The sequence below is a fragment of the Naumovozyma dairenensis genome, chromosome 1 (assembly GCF_000227115.2).
Source record: "Naumovozyma dairenensis CBS 421 chromosome 1, complete genome".
In the NCBI taxonomy this organism is placed as follows: domain Eukaryota; kingdom Fungi; phylum Ascomycota; class Saccharomycetes; order Saccharomycetales; family Saccharomycetaceae; genus Naumovozyma; species Naumovozyma dairenensis.
Window position 1 is genome coordinate 538,085 of NC_016479.1, and position 18,211 is coordinate 556,295.

Sequence of the window (18,211 nt, forward strand, 5' to 3'; positions counted from 1 at the left end):
TTGGGCACATGGCGCAGTTGGTAGCGCGCTTCCCTTGCAAGGAAGAGGTCATCGGTTCGATTCCGGTTGCGTCCATTTAATTTTTTGGTTCTTTATAAATCAAATCAACTATTAATATCAATAATAATTTCAAGAAATTCATTTGCTGATTATTGATTGTTAATTCCAGAAGTGAACTGAAAATTCTTTTTGTATAATACGCTGGTTTCTACCTTTTTCCGCGAAAACAAACTTAACTCTAATTAATGTAATGAATGCGAATAAACTTTAATGGAATTATTATACTTTTATAGTAGGTATATGTATATATGTAGATAAAATTGGATTAAACTAACCATTGAATATTATTTGGTTATGTTTAATCAGCGTTACGACGAGCAATCTTCTTAGCTCTTCTCTTACCAGTACCGAAGACCTTCTTGTCTCTGTTCTTCTTTTGCTTTCTTTGTTGTCTGGAAGCCTTTTCAACCTTTTCAGCTAGACCGTATCTGACTAATCTGTAAGTTGGTTCGAACTTCTTGGCATCAGCAACAGAGTTGTAGACTAAACCAAAACCAGTAGATTTAGAACCACCGAATTGAGTTCTGAAACCGAAAACGGAAACAGCATCCTTTTCAGCCTTGTAAACTTGAGCTAATTTTTCACGTAATTCATCCTTGGAGACGTTGGCTCTGTTTGGGTGTAAGACGTCGACAACGAATTGCTTTCTAGCCAACAATGGGTTGGTAATGACCTTTCTGGTACGGATGGTGACTGAGTCAGACTAAATATAAATTAAAATCAGTTAGTAAATTGTAATTGAAGATTTGGAATAAAGTCGAAAATGTTTTTCCTCAAATGAAAACCACATGCATATATTTCTAGATTATTACTCTTTTCTCTTAAACTCCGTTGTTTCGATTTCTCTTTTGAAAAAAGCAGTATGCCTGCTGTACTTTAACACAGATTCTCTTTTTCTGTTATTACGTGTAACAAAATATCTATACTGGTTAGGGCACAGTTTGAGTTATTTGTAATTTTATTTCATCTGATTCCCTTTGTTACTTCCTTCTATCACTAAATACAATAAGTTATTAGCAGTTTAAATTTTTTGAGCATTTTTGGGAGCATTTTGTTGCCTAAGATTTAAATGCAGTTTTGTACTTTCTTAGATATGGTATATCGTTCTATTCCTTTCTTGGATCTCATTTGCCAATTTCCTTATTTTATTCAAAAATGGTATATTGCGCAGCTGTAGAGCTTTCATTTTACGTTCTCTTTTCATAAGTCCATCACATACCATTTCTATTTATCCTCTGTTGGTTCCTTAGCTTTTGCAAGTATTTTTTGTTTTGATTTATTATGCCTTTTAAGTGTTCAAGATATCCTTCATTATTATCGTTACGATTAGGCGGGGTATTTGCTACAGGGGGAGTCGCTAGAGGGCGGAATTCAATGTTGTTAGGCTTAGACCTTTAGCCAAAATGAAAGATTACAAGGACATATGCCGTGGTTAGGCGGACCGGGTAAAGATATCTCGCCTCTACCGTTTTCTTTAACTCGCTATAGTTTTCCAGTTTTCGTATCTTTTTGACATGTACGGATGTACGGTCAAATAAATATTTTTAGCCGCCGAATTAAATTCATAATTGTATTCTAAAATAACGTGTAAGGTTAAGGTATATTTTGGAGTACCTAATCAATTGTTTATCAAATAAAAATCCTATCTTATATATGTATAAACATAGTATGCATAATCACTATATTTGGGACACCGTTAGATGAAGGACAGTATTCAATAATGCTGGTATTATCTTTCTTAACATATGAAAGCCACCTGTTCATACATGTAATATACCTTTCAAAATCTTTTGGTTTTGTAAATGATTGAGTTACAAAAGTATAAGGTGAGTTTCTGAGATATAATTCCATTTGTTTTAAAGCTGAGTATTAAGCTAAAGATTCAATCTCATAATCAGTAAGTTCCTTTTCTGAATCCGATGGAATGTAATGTTCATAATCTATTAGTATAATATATATATATATATATATATATATATATATATATATTATATTGATATTCTATCGAATACATTCATTAAAGATTATTTTCTAAGATACATTGGAAGNATCAGATAAGTGCTGTCACTAAGTTTCGTTATATTAACACATACATTAGGCATTCGATGTCAAGGTTTTTCAATACGGAACTCAGTAACTTTTAATGCAGATCGCTAACTAAAGGTTGTAGCCACTATCTAACTATAAGATGAATGCAGTAGCGCTGCGCAGTATAGTATCTTTAAGAAACGCCCGGTTCAGGATCAGTCCAAACCCCCTCAGGCCAGCTAAGGATTGCACCGTTCGTGTAATCCCCACGAAGTTCACCGCTGTTCCTCATGGACGCTCTGGCAACACGTAAATATAGATCAATTGTTCCATTTGAAGATAAGATAGCTTCCTCCATCAGGTTATTTAATAATGAATTTTCTGCTTTTAAAACATCCAAACTAATTGTTGAATTGGTGCCCAAATAAACCTCGAAGTCATTTAATAGTAATGAATACCCGTTGATTGAACCTGTAAGATCTTTTTCTGTCGTCGTGTCGTTGAGTGACCAAGAGATCATATGAGGAGTTCCTGTGTTGAAGTTAAAAGTGGGTGGTTCTAAACGGCCACCCCCTTCCCCTCTTAGTAGTGCTACATCTGTTTCAACAATACTGGCAAAATCCCATCTTGAAACACCGGATAGGATTAATCCCACAAGGACTCCTTGGAATAGATAAGCAGATGAGCCGCGTGTGGCACATCCTGGTAAAAGCACAGCACCTAGTATATAATGATGTATTCTTAAATTTAATCCTGGGATAGATGCAAGAAATATTAGACCGGAAATGAATGATATGTAGATCTTGAAGAATTTTCTAAATCTACCTGACTTCCACAGAGAATAAGCTTGTATGATTGCACAGATAAGGATAGTCGCCGCAATTGAACCCACGGCGGTCGCAGCACCGGCTTGTTCCTTGAGATCTTTGGCTGTCAGTCTGTCTACTGGCAATCGATCAAACGTAATATTATTCATAACACCTAGCCAGAACGTAGGATACCATAGTATTATTTTGGCAAGCGGCGAGCCGTTCTCTAACGTTCTCTTGACAGCACTTTTCCATCCAACATATAACAGAAAACAAAGTGGGAATAATCTTTGGAAACCTAAACTGAAAAGCTCATAAACGCTGGCTATGTCATGTGCATCAGTTAACATTGGTGGGTCAAGTGCTAATGCTATCACCCAATATGCAACAATTGTAAGGACCCAATATCCATATATACTGTCATAAATGTAAAATAGCGGTAAGCCAAAAATTACACTTAGAGTAACGACAGCAATTCTGGGGTCATAGCAACCTGTTGCTATCCCGTTCGATATTTCTCTAAACGAAAAAGAACTTGGAAAAAAAGAATTGAATGCAACGGACAATCCAGTACCGTATTTTCCAAGTCTTGAGGGAAATCTGTATTGCCTCCCATCCTTTGATAATCGAGCACAGCCGCCAACGACAGGCGATATTAGTCCCGCATGAACTGCTGCAGCACACGGAAAAGAATCAGCTCGATAAGGGTATGAAAGTTTATTATGGTCCTCAGAATGACCGAGTGGGCCACCTCCAATCTTGTAACCAGTATATTTTATCCTCTTGTTGCCCACGGCAATAGCAGAATATGTCCACCCTCCCCTATCGCAAAAAGCTGGGCATCGGATCATATATTCCCTGTTATCGAAAGGTCCACAAGCCCCAGCATTAATCCCACATGCATTATTTGTACCTTCCCAATCTAAATAAGAGTTGCAACTTAGAGATAATATAGGTATTTTTTCTTTACCGTCGTCAGGATAAAAATAAGGAGGCCTAATTAAATATGGATGGATTAATAGGAATAATGTCCCAAACCAAAGAGCGCAATACACAATCAGAATAAGTATTCGGGTACTCTTTTTTGGGAATCTCTTATTGAAGACTTCTTCAGGCCAATTGTTTATCTTTTTAGTTATCTGCCATTTTTCAGGGAAAGATGGGGGATCATCAGCTGGATGAATTGGCCCATTCCATACTCTCTTAAAGAATCTTTTGAACATGTTGCTATCCTCAAGTAAAAGCCATTGTTCTCTGGCGTTCTCATCAGAATTTAAGCCAAGAGGCTTATTTTCGGAAAAGTCTTGTAATGGTATATTTTCTGAGTCTCGATTCGTTGGCGTAGCTGGAGGAAGAGAATCAAGCTCAAACGAATCAGACCGTCTTGGAATACTATCTGTCATATTGTGCAAAGCTTAATGTGTGATGCATTAAATTTTCTTTGGGCCCAATTCGACGACTTGTATCCTGGTGGAAAGTTCATTATATATTGAAGATGATGGATGGTTATAGAATACTTCACTTTCTAAATATCACCGAACGCTAAAACGTAGCGTTATGGGCGGCTATTTTTTTACCGAAGTTCAATAAAATTTAGTCGATGAGGACAAGTGACTGAACTAAAAGAATAAATCAATAACAAGGATCCTAAGAACTGAGGTACCTTCGAGCACAAACAAGCGTTTGCTTTTTAGCTCCTTAACCTTCATTTCGGAAATTTACGGGAGTTTGCAATCACTCTACCCTACGGGTATCCCCTCGAAGTGCTAATTGAAGGTACGTAAAGTGAAGAATATATCGTGAATGACCAACTCGTAGAATAATGATGAATTTCATTTAAGGAATGTACATAATCTATAAATAAAGACATGGAATATATATATAATCAATAAGCTCCATTTGCCTTAGTACAACCAACAATGGCATGTTCTATTGGCTGTTCGTCGTATATATTAATATCATCGCTGTTTTTTTCGTTGCAACAGGCTTCTCAGTTAAAGTGGTGGTAGCCTCCATTGGCACAGTAACAATTTTAGTTTCTTCCATTTTCAAAGAAGATACTGAGGAAGCCAATGTTGATTCTTCTGACGGAGTTGGAGATGGGGTTCTTTCTACTTTTCGACTCTCAGTAAATTTAGTTCCTTGTGGAATATAAGTCGGACGACGTAAGTCGGATAAAACAGCAATATTGGAAGCAGCCTTATCAGCAACTGCCTGATCAATAGTAAATTGAATAGCGGCTGAAGCAGCTTGGGTTCTCAAATAATACATACCAGTTTTCAAACCTTTCTTCCACCCGTAGAAATGCATACTCGTAAGCTTACCCATTGTAGGGGCACGTAAGAATAAATTCAAAGAATGAGATTGATCAATATAAATAGAACGGTCAGCAGCCATGTCAATAATTTTCTTCTGCGAAATTTCCCAAACAGTCTTGTATAGGGCTTTCAGTTCAGCTGGAACATTAGGCAAATTCTGAATAGAACCATTTTCTGTAATAATATGCTGTTTCATACCTTCATCCCAGATACCTAAATCGACCAAATCACGTAGCAAATATGGATTCACAACTTGGAATTCACCGGAAAGCACACGACGAGAATACATGTTCGAAGTGACAGGTTCGAAACATTCATTGTAACCTAAAATTTGAGAAGTGGAGGCAGTTGGCATTGGAGCCATCGTCAATGAATTTCTTAGACCGTACTTAACAATATCTTTCCTTAATGTTTCCCAATCCCACATACCTAATGGTTCTTGATCCCACATATCCATTTGTAATATACCTTCTGAAGCTGGAGAACCTTGGAATGTTTCATATGGCCCATCTTTTTGAGCCAATTCACAGGAAGCTTCCAACGAGGCGTGATACATGGTTTCAAAGATTTGCTTATTCAATAGACTGGCACCTTCAGATTCGAACGGTAAACGCAACAGCATATAAGTATCAGCCAAACCTTGGACACCAAGCGCAATAGGTCTATGTCTGACATTAGATCTTTCAGCTTCTGGAACTGGATAGTAATTGTTGTCAATGACTCTGTTTAAATTATAAGTAACAACTTTGGAGATTTCATGTAATTTTTCAAAATTATAAGTAGAAGTCTTACCATCTTCAGATGTCTCAATGAAAGCTGGTAAAGCAACAGACGCTAAATTACAAACTGCAGTTTCATCTGGAGAAGACCATTCGACAATTTCACAGCACAAATTAGAGGATTTAATGACACCTAAATTCTTTTGGTTAGTCTTCTCATTGCATGCATCCTTATAAATAATAAATGGAGTTCCGGTTTCAGTTTGAGCTTCTAGAATAGCGTACCATAATTTTTGGGCTTTGATTGTCTTACCCAATCCTTCCCTTTCATAACGTTCATACAATTCAACGAATTCGTTACCATAAACGTCATCTAACCCTGGAGCATCACTTGGAGAGAATAATGTCCATTGGCCATTTTCTTCGACACGCTTCATAAACAAATCTGGAATCCATAAAGCGGGGAATAAATCTCTTGCACGAATTTCTTCTTTACCATGATTCTTTCTAATTTCAATAAAATCAAAGATATCTGCGTGCCACGGTTCCAAATATAAGGCGAATGCACCAGGTCTCTTATTACCACCTTGATCAACGTAACGAGCAGTATTGTTAAAGACACGAACCATTGGAATCAACCCATTCGAAGTACCATTAGTACCAGCGATATAAGAACCAGTGGCACGAACATTATGAATATGTAACCCGATACCCCCAGCAGTTTTTGAAATCATAGCACATTCTTTCAAAGTTTCAAAGATACCGTCAATAGAATCTTCTTTCATAGCTAATAAGAAACATGATGACATTTGTGGACGTGGAGTACCAGCATTGAACAAAGTTGGTGAAGCATGAATAAAGTATCTCATTGACATTAAGTTATATGTTTTCAATACTGATTCCATATCATCTAAATGGATACCAAGAGCAACTCTCATGATTAAATGTTGCGGACGTTCAGCCACTTTACCGTCAAGCTTTAAAAGATATGAACGTTCTAGTGTCTTGAAACCGAAATAATTGAACGAAAAGTCTCTGTCATATACTATTGATGAGTCTAAAAGATCTTTGTTAGCCATAACGATATCGTAGACTTTTTTTGAAATCATAGGGGAAGGGATCCCATTTAATGGGTTGACATAATGATGTAAATCATAAATAACTTGAGAGAATCTTTTGGTAGTTTGTTTATGTAGATTGGAAATTGCTAATCTAGCGGCTAAGGTAGCATAATCTGGATGAACGGTGGTCATATAAGCACAAGTTTCAGCAGCCAAATTATCTAATTCGACAGTTGTAACACCCGAATAGACACCGCTAATGATACGTTGAGTAACTTTAACAGCATCGACTCTGTTTGGATCTAAACCATAGCATAAACGTGAAATACGAGCAGTAATTTTATCGAATTGAACTGGTTCTTTACGACCATCTCTTTTTATAACGAACATTGTTTGTATATTTTTGTATGTGTGTGGATTTTATAACAAACCGAAGTGTTGGTTGTTTTTCTTTAATATTGAATAATGGAAAGAAAGAAAATAGTAAAGATATGAAGAACAAGGCCGTTTATATATGTTCCTTTTGATGAGTTCCTATAAGCATGGTACATCTAGAATGAGACGCGTAAGCTATGTTGCCCAAAATAGGTAAACCGTGATCGTATTATTTACACATCTAATTTACCATGGTAACAATAGTCGTTTACGCGTTTGTTAGTGATGTTTTGAAGTTTGTGCTACTTAATCTGGTGGAAAAGTTTCTTGTCACGTAATATTTCTCCTGTTACCATGTGAGACGCGTAAAGTTTGGGTGTGTTGGAAACTAAAACAAAAGCATTACGCGTTTCCCTAAGAAATTCTCGCAGAACTCACATGTTGTTACCGGTAGCAATGCGACCGTTGCTATGGTAAAAAAAATGATAACATAAGTTTTAGTGGAAGCCAAGGCACCCATTTTACCTCTGCACAATTGTTGCTGGTTAGTCCTTTTTGGGTAATAAAATTAAGTAACGTCATAACAAAAATTTTGTAATAGATGAAAAAAAATATAAAAAACAAATCTCTGCTTATTCCTCCTTTAGCACAATCTTTTAACTTGGCATCGTACGTATATGGCTACAGCTTTGTGTAGATACTTGCAGAACGTTATGTGTAGCGAAACCTGTGTTCTAGATTTGTTTAATAACGCCGTGGTTAGGCATGAGTTTGTCAAAAAATCAATTATTTTCATAACCAGAACATCCTTCGATCTAAATGTAGCTATGTATAATCTAGCTTATTTGAAAAATGCCAAAATGAAATTAAACCTGAAATAATGTCTTACGTAAAGAAAGAGTTCTGTTATTTGAATATATGTGAAAGCTGTAAAGTAAGTTTCTTCTTTTAGTTACTTAAATTTAAGATTGGTAAGTTAATTGAATGGAGATATATTAGGGTTTAGGATATTTTGCTTTTGCTTCAGAAAAATTCCTCAGTTATTATCTCATTTTTTTTTTCTGAAGACAATACCAACGACAGTAGCTGCAGCGGCTACCAACCCCGTAACAATCACAATGCCCTTCAAAGATTCTTTCTGGATTTTATCTTCCACCATATCCATTAATGTCTTAACTTGTTTATTATTTGGTTCATGTTCATACAAAGTATCTACATATCTCTTTGCCATTGTATATTCGCCAGATTTATAACAACCTACAGTCAGATAGTAAAGACATTCCCGTCTTCTTGAAGGTTCTTGTTTATATATGTCAGTCAGTAACTTGACCCCTAATCTTTGATCATTTATATCTTGAGACTTGATTAACCCCCAAGCATAGTTAAAACGTGATTGAATGGACGCTAAATCTCCCCCCTCTGACACAACTTGTTGACGGAGAGCCTCTAACTGCTGCGGGAATAACGGTTCATATGCGTCTTGTAATGTAGGTAGAAAGTTAATTTTGGTCATCTTGAGTATCTGATCTAGAAAGTAGTATTTATTTGATTAATTCTCAAAGGACTAATCTATGTGATCTCCCTCTTTTTCTTTGCTTATCCACTAAGTCCTTTAAAATTATTCCTCAAGGTGCCTCCAAAAAAATGGAAAATAAGATGCCACCGAAAAAGAAAAAATGAGCAGAAGCTTAGATACTGAAAAAATACGTGATGACTTCGAGGCAAAAAATCATACTACGGAACTACAAGGTTCTTATAGTGGAAGAAGCCTAAGCAGTTACTCTAATACTACTCTAAGGAATTACATAAAGGTACACAAGGAAATGGAAGATACTACTAAGCTAAATACATCGAAATTGGGTACTAAAGAGTATTGGGACAATTTCTACAATTTAGAAAGGAAGAATTTCGAAGAAAACTCGGAAGACACAGGAGAATGTTGGTTTGATGACAGCGATGCAGAACGCAAGATGGTTGCTTTCTTGACTGAGCATATAGGTGAATATAAAATTCAGAATGATGCCTCGATGCTTGATTTAGGTACAGGTAATGGACATCTTTTATTTGAACTGTATGAAAATGAATTTAACGGGCCAATGTTAGGGGTTGATTATTCAGAACAGAGTGTTGCTTTCGCCAGGGAAATCGCCAAGAGTAAAGATATTGAATCAACAATAAAATTTTCACAAGCTGATATTTTCGAAAATGGATGGAATCCAGGTAAATTTGATATTGTTCTCGATAAAGGAACACTGGATGCTATTGCGCTAAGCGGTATAAAATTAGAAGATGATAAGACAGTAGTTGATGTTTACGGAAGCATTGTTGAAAACTTACTGGAAAAGGATAGTATCTTCCTAATAACTTCCTGTAATTTTACGCAGGAAGAACTAATCAAGACTGTCGAAACAGATAAGCTGAAGTGTTGGGAAACAATTAAATATCCAGTTTTCCAATTTGGTGGCGTGAAAGGTAGCAGCATATGTAGCGTCGCATTTGTTAAACAATAACAAGATAATATTTACGTATTTAAGGTAAAATAATCAATCTTACTTGTGTTTTTTTTTTACATTTTTTTAATACTTAGATTTACTTAGGTATTGAATCTATCATTGCGTCATATAAACCAGTAGTAGTTTCTTCTTTCCCTGTTTTTAGAGCATATTGGACCGGTAAGTTTTTATCGTCAACGGCGATTATTCTAACAAACTTTTCACTTTGTAATGAACCTGGGAATCCTTTGTGGATAGTAAAGCCTTTGACAAGTGGCAAGTTAAGAATAACCTTCATGACAGTTCTTGTTCTCATTATAATACGGGCCTTGCCTGTTTTGTTGTCTTTGTTTACCTTGATGGTGCCCAAACCTCGTTCCTTCCAACCGCTTTTGATATCTGATAATTGGTACAACTTGGCATTAGCCTGAAAGATACAATCTTCAGATTCTTCACCCGATTTGACGTCTTGTTTGTGCAACTTAACAGTTGATTCCTCCTCCTCTTTCTTCTTTTCATCTTCTGTGTTTTCTTTCTTTGGCAATTTTTCTTTCGCTTCACTTTTGGAATCGTCAGCTGTGGTAGATTGCTCCTTGGAAGAAGTAGGTTCAGTTTCATCAGACTTCTTCAAGACCCCAAATCCGCTACCAAAGGACAACCCAGAACCAAATGAAAATGGTTTTGAATTTCCACCTTTTGGTGATTGATCCTTGCTTTCGGAAGAATGTGGTACCTTTGCTGCACCAAAGCCTGATCCAAACAAAGTTTTTGACCCGAAAACAAATTTTGGCTTAGTTGTTTCTCCTTCCTTTGGAGACGAGCCAGTCTTTTCTTTTTCTTCGACCTTTTCTTCTTGATCTTTTTTTACATCTTCTTTAGGTATACTACTATCTTCCTCTTTTTCCGTTTGCTTCTCATTATTTTCCTTACTATCTTCGTCAGTTTTCTTAGTCAGACTTTGATCTTCATCTATTTCAGTTGGTTGAGCTTCCTCTTTATCACTTACATCCGCTTTCTTCTCTTGATCTAGTTTGACCTTTTTAGTATTATTATTGATGGTATCAGCTTTAGAGTCGTCTCTCGATCTTTTCAAAGTTTCGTTCTCATTTTTGTCATTAAGTTTGTTTTCATTTGTCGTTTTTTCGTCAATTGAGCTCATTATGCTAAGTACGATTGCAATTTAGATTTTATGAATATTTTTCTTGGAAATTGCGATAATTGTAATATTTCTTCGATAAATTTACAGAAAGATAATAATATTTACTCTTCTATATTTTTGGATATTTTTTGTTGTTGATATTATTTTTTGTTCTTAAAGCAGCTTTACGTAGGTTATTTCACAAGATCTTTTTGCTTTAAATTAATTCTTCATAATCTTTTGACACTAAGCCCCGGGTAACGAGCCTTACAAACTGGGGTCGGGATGTCCGACAATATAGTATGGGATGGTATGGTATGCCATACAAATTCTATGTAGGTAAATTAATACCTCGCCATAGGGAATAACAACAATATAAGTATTCACCAGTAGGAATTCATATGTTCTTACTTACTCAAGGATAGCACATAAAGAAATATAAATTCTGAAAATAGGCTCTTGTGGCTCATCTATGTCGAGATATTTCAAAAATTACCAAATGTTTAATGTAGTTTACTTCTTATTGATAGGTCAGGGTCATCTCTTAATATGTTCAGGTATAAAATATAGGTTAATTTATGTCACTTATTTTATATATAATAAGCAAGTTTGGATAATAAGGTTAACACCTAACGGTTCTGAGATTGGTAACGCTCTTTGAAGTTGCCACGTTTGCATTAATAGTTCTTTGAAAGGTCCTCAAGATCGTCGACCAGTGAGGTAAGTGTAAGATGATTTTTGCTATATTTAATCAGGGTACATTTGGTATTCAGCTAATACTATCCCATCCTTAGGTTCCCAAATTTAGTTATGGTTTAAATCGACCTCACATATTTATTTATTTTTAGTCGTTAAGTTTTAATTTTTTATAAAAGTTTATTGGTTGCTAAAAATGATAATTATCTTAAATAGAAAGTAAACAGAAAGCTCATCAATATATCTAAAACAATAGCATTTTTGGGTTAAATGGTCATTAATTCATAAAAATATGTAAGTACAAGCTACATATATATACGGAGGGCAGTTATATAATACCACAAATAGCATCTAATGAAAGAAAAAAAGAATGAGTGAGGTTAGATCAAATCATTTGTTCATTAGATTCCGTGGTTGAATTATTAGTAACAGGTGCAGTTTTATAATCTACATCAACCATAGCACCGTCGTGATTACAAGTAACCTCGACCGTAACCTTAAATCTTTTGTCGTTCAATTCTGTCTCATCATCATAATTCCACACAATTTTTTCGAAAGTTTCCTGTTTTGATTTATTCTTAAATTTTAAATCAGGTTGATCCAACGCCATCTTGATATCTTTCAACAAATGTTTTTCCACATGTTGGTGTAAATGTCTAACGAACTTCTTGGAGTGAGAATTTGCCGTATCTTTAATCTTTTCAGGATCATCACGAGCATCATGTAACACAAATGGTGGGTAATATTTCAAGTGACAATGAACGTTATCGAATTCATTATCTTCGGTTTCGTTTTTGATGTACGTTTCAAAGTCGTTTAAATCTTCGAAAACTTTTAATTGTTCACCAGATTTGGTGGTGACCGTAGTCATTTTTGGTCCCTTATTCTTATTCTTTGGCATTTTTTCTGTACTAAAGTTGAGTGTTTTGTTAGAGGCTATTTAAAGGTGACGTTTGTAATATTTTTTTCAAAGTTCTGAAGGTAAAGCCACTATTCAAGAAGATTACCTTTCTTTATTGCGTTTTGTGTATACTACATTTATATTGAAGACAAAATGAATATAAGAAATGATCGAAAACGCAAGAAATAATGTAAAAACGTTCAGTCGTGAATATTGGAAACTATTCACTATTTATACCTCTAACGAGAGAGAGATCCAAATCGAAAACTTAAGATGAGGAAAAAAGTAATCTCCACTGGATTGTTGAGTCAGTTTCTTTACTCCACTTTGCTCGTTTTCCTGTTGTTTCTCCACTATCCCCCTAAATCCGAGGGAGATGTAAGGAATGACCCTCATAGTTAGTAAAGATGTTCCTCTAACCCAGTGCTCTCCCGACATTAACATTAGCAAGAGTTGATTCCTATCGGAAACAATAGCGCCATTGGTTGAGTTCCCTATTGTGTTCATATTCATGGGGGGGGGGGGGAAACGGCACACTATTCTCTGGGGTATTTCAGATTTCAGTAAGTGAAAGTAGGTGTGGCGTTGTTGCCGCATCACGGAACAGAGGAGATTTCCATTCGCCCTTATTTTACGCCCGCGCTACGTTGATCTACCCCGCATTCTTTTGTATAGAGATTATATGTCATACTTTTCAATGAGTTTCGTGAGAACCTAAATCCACCCAACCACTCCGCCCGTTGAAAGAGAAGGGATGATTCGGTACATCATGAGTATTTAATATGACACCTTGATTTTACGTATTACCAGATTCAGATAGTATAACATACTAACTAATCAAAGAACTACAATTAACAAACTGATTCTACCTTTGGGGTCTTCTATAATCTTTCTCAAATACTTAGCTATGTCTTTCTCTCTCATTACCAGGCCTTGTTGCTAGTTCCAATTTTTCTTTACCAGTGCTTACCTAAAATGATACACGTGTCTCTTATTTTATTTCATTCTAAATCCCATAAAAAGCATTTCCGTTTCACAGTAACTTATGAAGTCGAGAGTAATAATGAATTGAAATAAAGTCTGTTATTATAAACTTTTACCGCCGAGCAATAACCAGTCGTTATCGCAATTATTGCGCAAGACTAGAATGATAAGTTATAGAAATTGGATTAGTTCTTGCTCCACTAATGAATTTACAAGGAAGTTTTGCACTTACACTAACTGAATTCCAACGAATAGACGTTTGGTCCAGAGCTTATGCTCCAAGAAAAAGGTTAAGTAACAGTGTCACGTTAGAACATCATATAACATCATAGAACATCATGTGGTATTCGAGATATCTCACAACTTGAAGAAATAGATTATTGTAGGATTCAGATCAAGAAATATCAAAGGAAACCGAAAATCTTTTAAATATATATAAGGAAAGTTCTTGTCTGTTTAGCAAGAACTCTTGAACAATAATTAAGATATAGTTTTAGAATTGGAAATAAAAGAAAAAGGGGTATTTCCAAATTTAAAAATGTTGCATAAGGAACCGATATAATAGGCCTAAACAAGAACACTTAGGTTAGGAATACAATCCCGCAACGAATTAGATTAACCCTAACATCAAGATCTGTCAGCAAGATTAGTCATCAACATTGGTCATTGACATTGGTCATCCAGATTAAAAGATATTAGAGTCTCGATAAAGAAAGCAATTTAGAATGGTATAAAGGCCGAGCACAACTCTCCTCAAGCTAACTCAACCACCTACATCTACTATAACTATATTTAGGATTATATAAAAGGATCTAGGACATCAGATACCAAGTATAACAAATAACAAAACAATAAGTAGAATAACGATAATTGAATTAATCAGATACCTGCATGCTTAACAAGTCGTTTCCACTTCGAGTTACTGCAACTACGTTGAATTAGTGTCTCGCTTCTGAAACTTCATATTAGATCGAGGCCCCATACAAAAGAAAATAAATCTATGGCACTGTGGCCGAGTGGTTAAGGCGACAGACTTGAAATCTGTTGGGCTCTGCCCGCGCATGTTCAAATCCTGCCGGTGTCGTTATTTTTTATTTGCTATTTCGAATAGTACCTCTAAAATTAGATCGAGAGCTTAGAAAGTGTGATATAATAGGAATTATACCGTTCCTTAAAGCAACGCCTCTGTCGTCTATTCAGCCCACAACCCAAGCATCATTTCTTGTGTGTCGTTTCTTATTATCGGTCATAAAAATTTATCACAAAAAGAGCTTTCGTTCTTTTTTAATCTTCTGTCATTGTCATTCTGGAATCGATATTTATATGATTAATGAATCAAAAGCAGCACATATGCATTAAACAGTAGATACCCTGCCCCTCTATAACTACAGTATTGAAAAATCAAGTTTTATGAAACGTTGGTATTACGCAGACCTTGAGTTAAGTAAGATCCAAACACGAATTACAAAAATGGTTGAAAAAACACTTCAAAGAGTGGCCTTAATGAAGACAGATATCTGGCAGCCTTGAATGATCAATCTGGACAGAGGTTATCGCGAAAAGAAAATGGACGATTAGACTTTCAAGAGCAAAGTTACGGGAAGGATTGAATTGCGCAATATCCTGGAATCTGATGAATAAACAGCGAACCACAGTGTGGAATTGTGCAATACCTTGGCATGGATTGCTGTGTTGCCATTGTATATTTATCATATTCAAAAGATTTAAGGTCTTTCCTTTGACTCTGTAGCTTCCGAAAATGGGTTTACCTCCTCCATTATATAGGAAAGGTTACCGATATTCTTTGAGAAATACCTTTACTGAAATGAAGGTAGGGAAGGAACCGTCGAAAAAAACCGGCATTGTTTTTAGACGAGGAGCATTCTTTCCAAATGGGATATATAATAAAAGGCGGAAACTGAAATATTTTGGAGCCAAGATAATTATTTCAATCAAGAAGTAGAAATGAAAGGCATCCACCAGATAAGGGCAGCCTCAAGAAGAGTCTTACCTTCATATAAAAATGGATGTGTCAGCGTAATTTTTTCATGTACGTATCTTAGAGAGTTCCCTATAGTATATGCGGTGTTTAAGGACATGGATCGTAAGCTCATGTCATTTCTTCACTAAACTAACTGGGAAGTTCCTCTAGATGATAATCATGTGAAATACTTACTATAGTCAAACCTATGCCGGATAACAATGTTAGTTCATCATTAATGGTTTAGATTACCATAGTAATACCTGTTCTAACAGTTCTTCAGCTTTTTGCTCACTTTCAACATTTAATATTTTAGAAATGGGCAGTTTCTTAGCTAAATCCTTTATCGTGGACATGGTAGCATTAACCATGTTCTTAGTATCAATCGTAATGATTCTAGGAGTACTGGCGAAAGTATATCCAGTATATCGTGTCCTTCGAAGATAAAATTGGCGAAATCTTTATTATTCCTTCAAAAAAGAGATGAAGCAACATGCTTATATCTTAAGTTCCTGTGGTAGATAGAAGTTACATTATCGAAATCTCTTCTAAAACTAAGATGCTAACATCTTCCAAATATTTGCGAAACAATATTTGATATTAAAAAAGAACTTCAGATATCGATACCAATAGTAGCATACTTTTTACTTTCTGGGGTGTTTAATGGTTTTCAATAAAATTTCTTCGAGGTTTTATTGAGGTATACGGCCTGTTTGCCTTGATGGTGGTTTTTTTAAATTTGCTAAAACTTCACAGAAGAATGAATTTCTGAAGTTTAAATGTTCATATTTTATTTGTTAAATCCATAGTGGTGGGTAAAGATTTGTTAAAAATGGGAATACTAACTTTGTAATTAACAATCAAAGAAGGGTATGATAAATTAGATAACTTATAGGACCCTATCTCATTACATGAAGAGGACCTTCAGGTACTAGCCTCCAATACCCAATCAGCCGGAGCTCACATCTCGGCTAGGTTATTGTTCAGTTTGGAATGACTCCTTCTGTACCAACATCAGATTAGTTTTAGCGTTTGTCTTATTAAACCAAAAAACTTTGTAATATTACGCTAAATGTGCTATTTGTGTTTACTAGTAGTAAACAGGCTCTCCATACTCCTACTAACTACTTTCTAAGGATGGGAGTATCATTTAATATGATCTTCTCTCCTTTGTTTCTAGACATTCAGTCATCAACTCTTCTCAGACCCAGAATTAACACTCTCACATGAGGTGAGACCTACTCATGCAAATGCTAGGCAGTATAAATTGTATTATACTACTTATACGTGCTACTATTCCCGTCTACTCTCTACATAGATTATATTTATGGTCCAGGGACGCATAAAATTGTACGATATTATCAATAAATTTATGTAACATTAATAAATAACTGTTAATGTCGTTGAACAGTGACTGCCTGAATACTTTTATTTTTTGTGTTTTCTAGAATTATTCAGGACGCAGCCTTTAGGTTAGTAGATTTGTACCGTAACGCGTTATTTTGGTGGATGGCGGTTCGGCGGTTCGGCGGTGGCGGAATACATAGCTTTTATAACTTTATAGGATGGTCATTCGATAATAAATTATTAAGAGGAAGCCGTAAAAGTTAGCGTCATTGATACATTAGATTGCAGGGTAATCGTATGCATTACATACTTACCTACGAACTTTCTAAAATACTCCGGCTATAAATATTGGCCCATTCTTGTTTTCAGTAAGGTTTCCAAGTTTAATTTCACATGGTATTTAATAACCACTCAAACAGAATTCAGTTCCGACCACTATTTCCTACAGGTCTTAACTTAGGACAATTTGGAATGCCATGTATGACGTATAAGGAGGTAACCACTGCAACAGAAAAAACGTTATAAAATGTCTTGGTTAAACCTTAATTTAACGGAACCAGAGCAGAGAGAAACACACACTCGTACAGGGAAATAACAGAAGTTGTGTTGTTACGCGCCGAATTAGGAGGTAAGGGCATAAATAAAAGAATTAACGGTCAACACTAATTATAAAAAAATAAAATTTCCACCTAACTAAAATAATATAGGGCAAATGGCAACCTTAAAAAAACCCGAAAAGATTAAACTCGTGGGAAAAAATTTGGCAAATCAACAGTAAAGTTCAAGATAGTAATAGTATAGAGAATGTAAAAAAATAATAGAAGACTGAGAGTAAAATTAACCACCAAAATCTGTTTCAAGAAAGATATCATTGTGGAATATAAAATCTTTATCAGAAGTGGGCTTTCCATCGTCTCGTCTGCAAGATTATGACGGTTTCGCCCGTAATATCCTCCCGCAGTTGAAAAACTGCTCTCAGTATTAACAGAAGTTATATCGAGTGATAGAAATATCTTTATGATGATGGGCCATAGTTCCAGAATTTTTACGTTACTGTAGGTAATTCACTCCAGTCCACTGTATCTACACTGTGTCACAGTATATTTTACAATTTCGACCTAGCCTTAAAAATGTCATTTAAGGTAGGTGTAATAATAATAAATTCAAAATAAACAAACTCTGTAAATTTTATAGTATATTTTTTGGGGACCAATATGGAAGGGTTAACGAACTTTTGCCCGTTAAATGTGAAAAAACAGCTACGTCTATTTGTTGCCGATTTCGGCACGTAACAACGCTAGG

The 18,211-nt window shown here is 35.5% G+C and overlaps 7 protein-coding genes and 2 non-coding genes across 9 annotated transcripts; 3 read left to right on the forward strand and 6 right to left on the reverse strand.

Annotated features, from left to right (window-relative positions):
• The first annotated feature begins 2 nt into the window (after positions 1-2).
• Positions 3-75, forward strand: NDAI0Atrna8A. The gene has a single exon. It is a non-coding gene; the product is annotated as a tRNA-Ala (tRNA).
• Positions 76-358: 283 nt separating this feature from the next.
• RPS24B (40S ribosomal protein eS24) lies at positions 359-1,282 on the reverse strand (the record flags this gene model as incomplete). The annotated part of the gene is made up of 2 exons (XM_003667595.1): positions 359-763; positions 1,280-1,282. 2 exons carry the CDS (start codon positions 1,280-1,282, stop codon positions 359-361), a joined length of 408 nt encoding a protein of 135 aa, XP_003667643.1.
• A 999-nt stretch (positions 1,283-2,281) lies between these two features.
• On the reverse strand, positions 2,282-4,300 carry NDAI0A02430 (uncharacterized protein; the record flags this gene model as incomplete). The annotated part of the gene is made up of 1 exon (XM_003667596.1): positions 2,282-4,300. The coding sequence occupies one exon, from the start codon at positions 4,298-4,300 to the stop codon at positions 2,282-2,284; it is 2,019 nt and encodes a 672-aa protein (XP_003667644.1).
• Positions 4,301-4,826: 526 nt separating this feature from the next.
• Positions 4,827-7,385, reverse strand: RNR3 (ribonucleotide-diphosphate reductase subunit RNR3; the record flags this gene model as incomplete). The annotated part of the gene is made up of 1 exon (XM_003667597.1): positions 4,827-7,385. The coding sequence occupies one exon, from the start codon at positions 7,383-7,385 to the stop codon at positions 4,827-4,829; it is 2,559 nt and encodes an 852-aa protein (XP_003667645.1).
• Positions 7,386-8,418: 1,033 nt separating this feature from the next.
• FIS1 (Fis1p) lies at positions 8,419-8,883 on the reverse strand (the record flags this gene model as incomplete). The annotated part of the gene is made up of 1 exon (XM_003667598.1): positions 8,419-8,883. The coding sequence occupies one exon, from the start codon at positions 8,881-8,883 to the stop codon at positions 8,419-8,421; it is 465 nt and encodes a 154-aa protein (XP_003667646.1).
• Positions 8,884-9,046: 163 nt separating this feature from the next.
• On the forward strand, positions 9,047-9,880 carry EFM4 (Efm4p; the record flags this gene model as incomplete). The annotated part of the gene is made up of 1 exon (XM_003667599.1): positions 9,047-9,880. The coding sequence occupies one exon, from the start codon at positions 9,047-9,049 to the stop codon at positions 9,878-9,880; it is 834 nt and encodes a 277-aa protein (XP_003667647.1).
• Positions 9,881-9,959: 79 nt separating this feature from the next.
• Positions 9,960-11,021, reverse strand: YRB2 (Yrb2p; the record flags this gene model as incomplete). Its single annotated transcript, XM_003667600.1, has 1 exon — positions 9,960-11,021. The coding sequence occupies one exon, from the start codon at positions 11,019-11,021 to the stop codon at positions 9,960-9,962; it is 1,062 nt and encodes a 353-aa protein (XP_003667648.1).
• A 1,060-nt stretch (positions 11,022-12,081) lies between these two features.
• RGI2 (Rgi2p) lies at positions 12,082-12,597 on the reverse strand (the record flags this gene model as incomplete). The annotated part of the gene is made up of 1 exon (XM_003667601.1): positions 12,082-12,597. One exon carries the CDS (start codon positions 12,595-12,597, stop codon positions 12,082-12,084), a length of 516 nt encoding a protein of 171 aa, XP_003667649.1.
• Positions 12,598-14,583: 1,986 nt separating this feature from the next.
• Positions 14,584-14,665, forward strand: NDAI0Atrna17S. The gene has a single exon. It is a non-coding gene; the product is annotated as a tRNA-Ser (tRNA).
• The last annotated feature ends 3,546 nt before the right edge of the window (positions 14,666-18,211 follow it).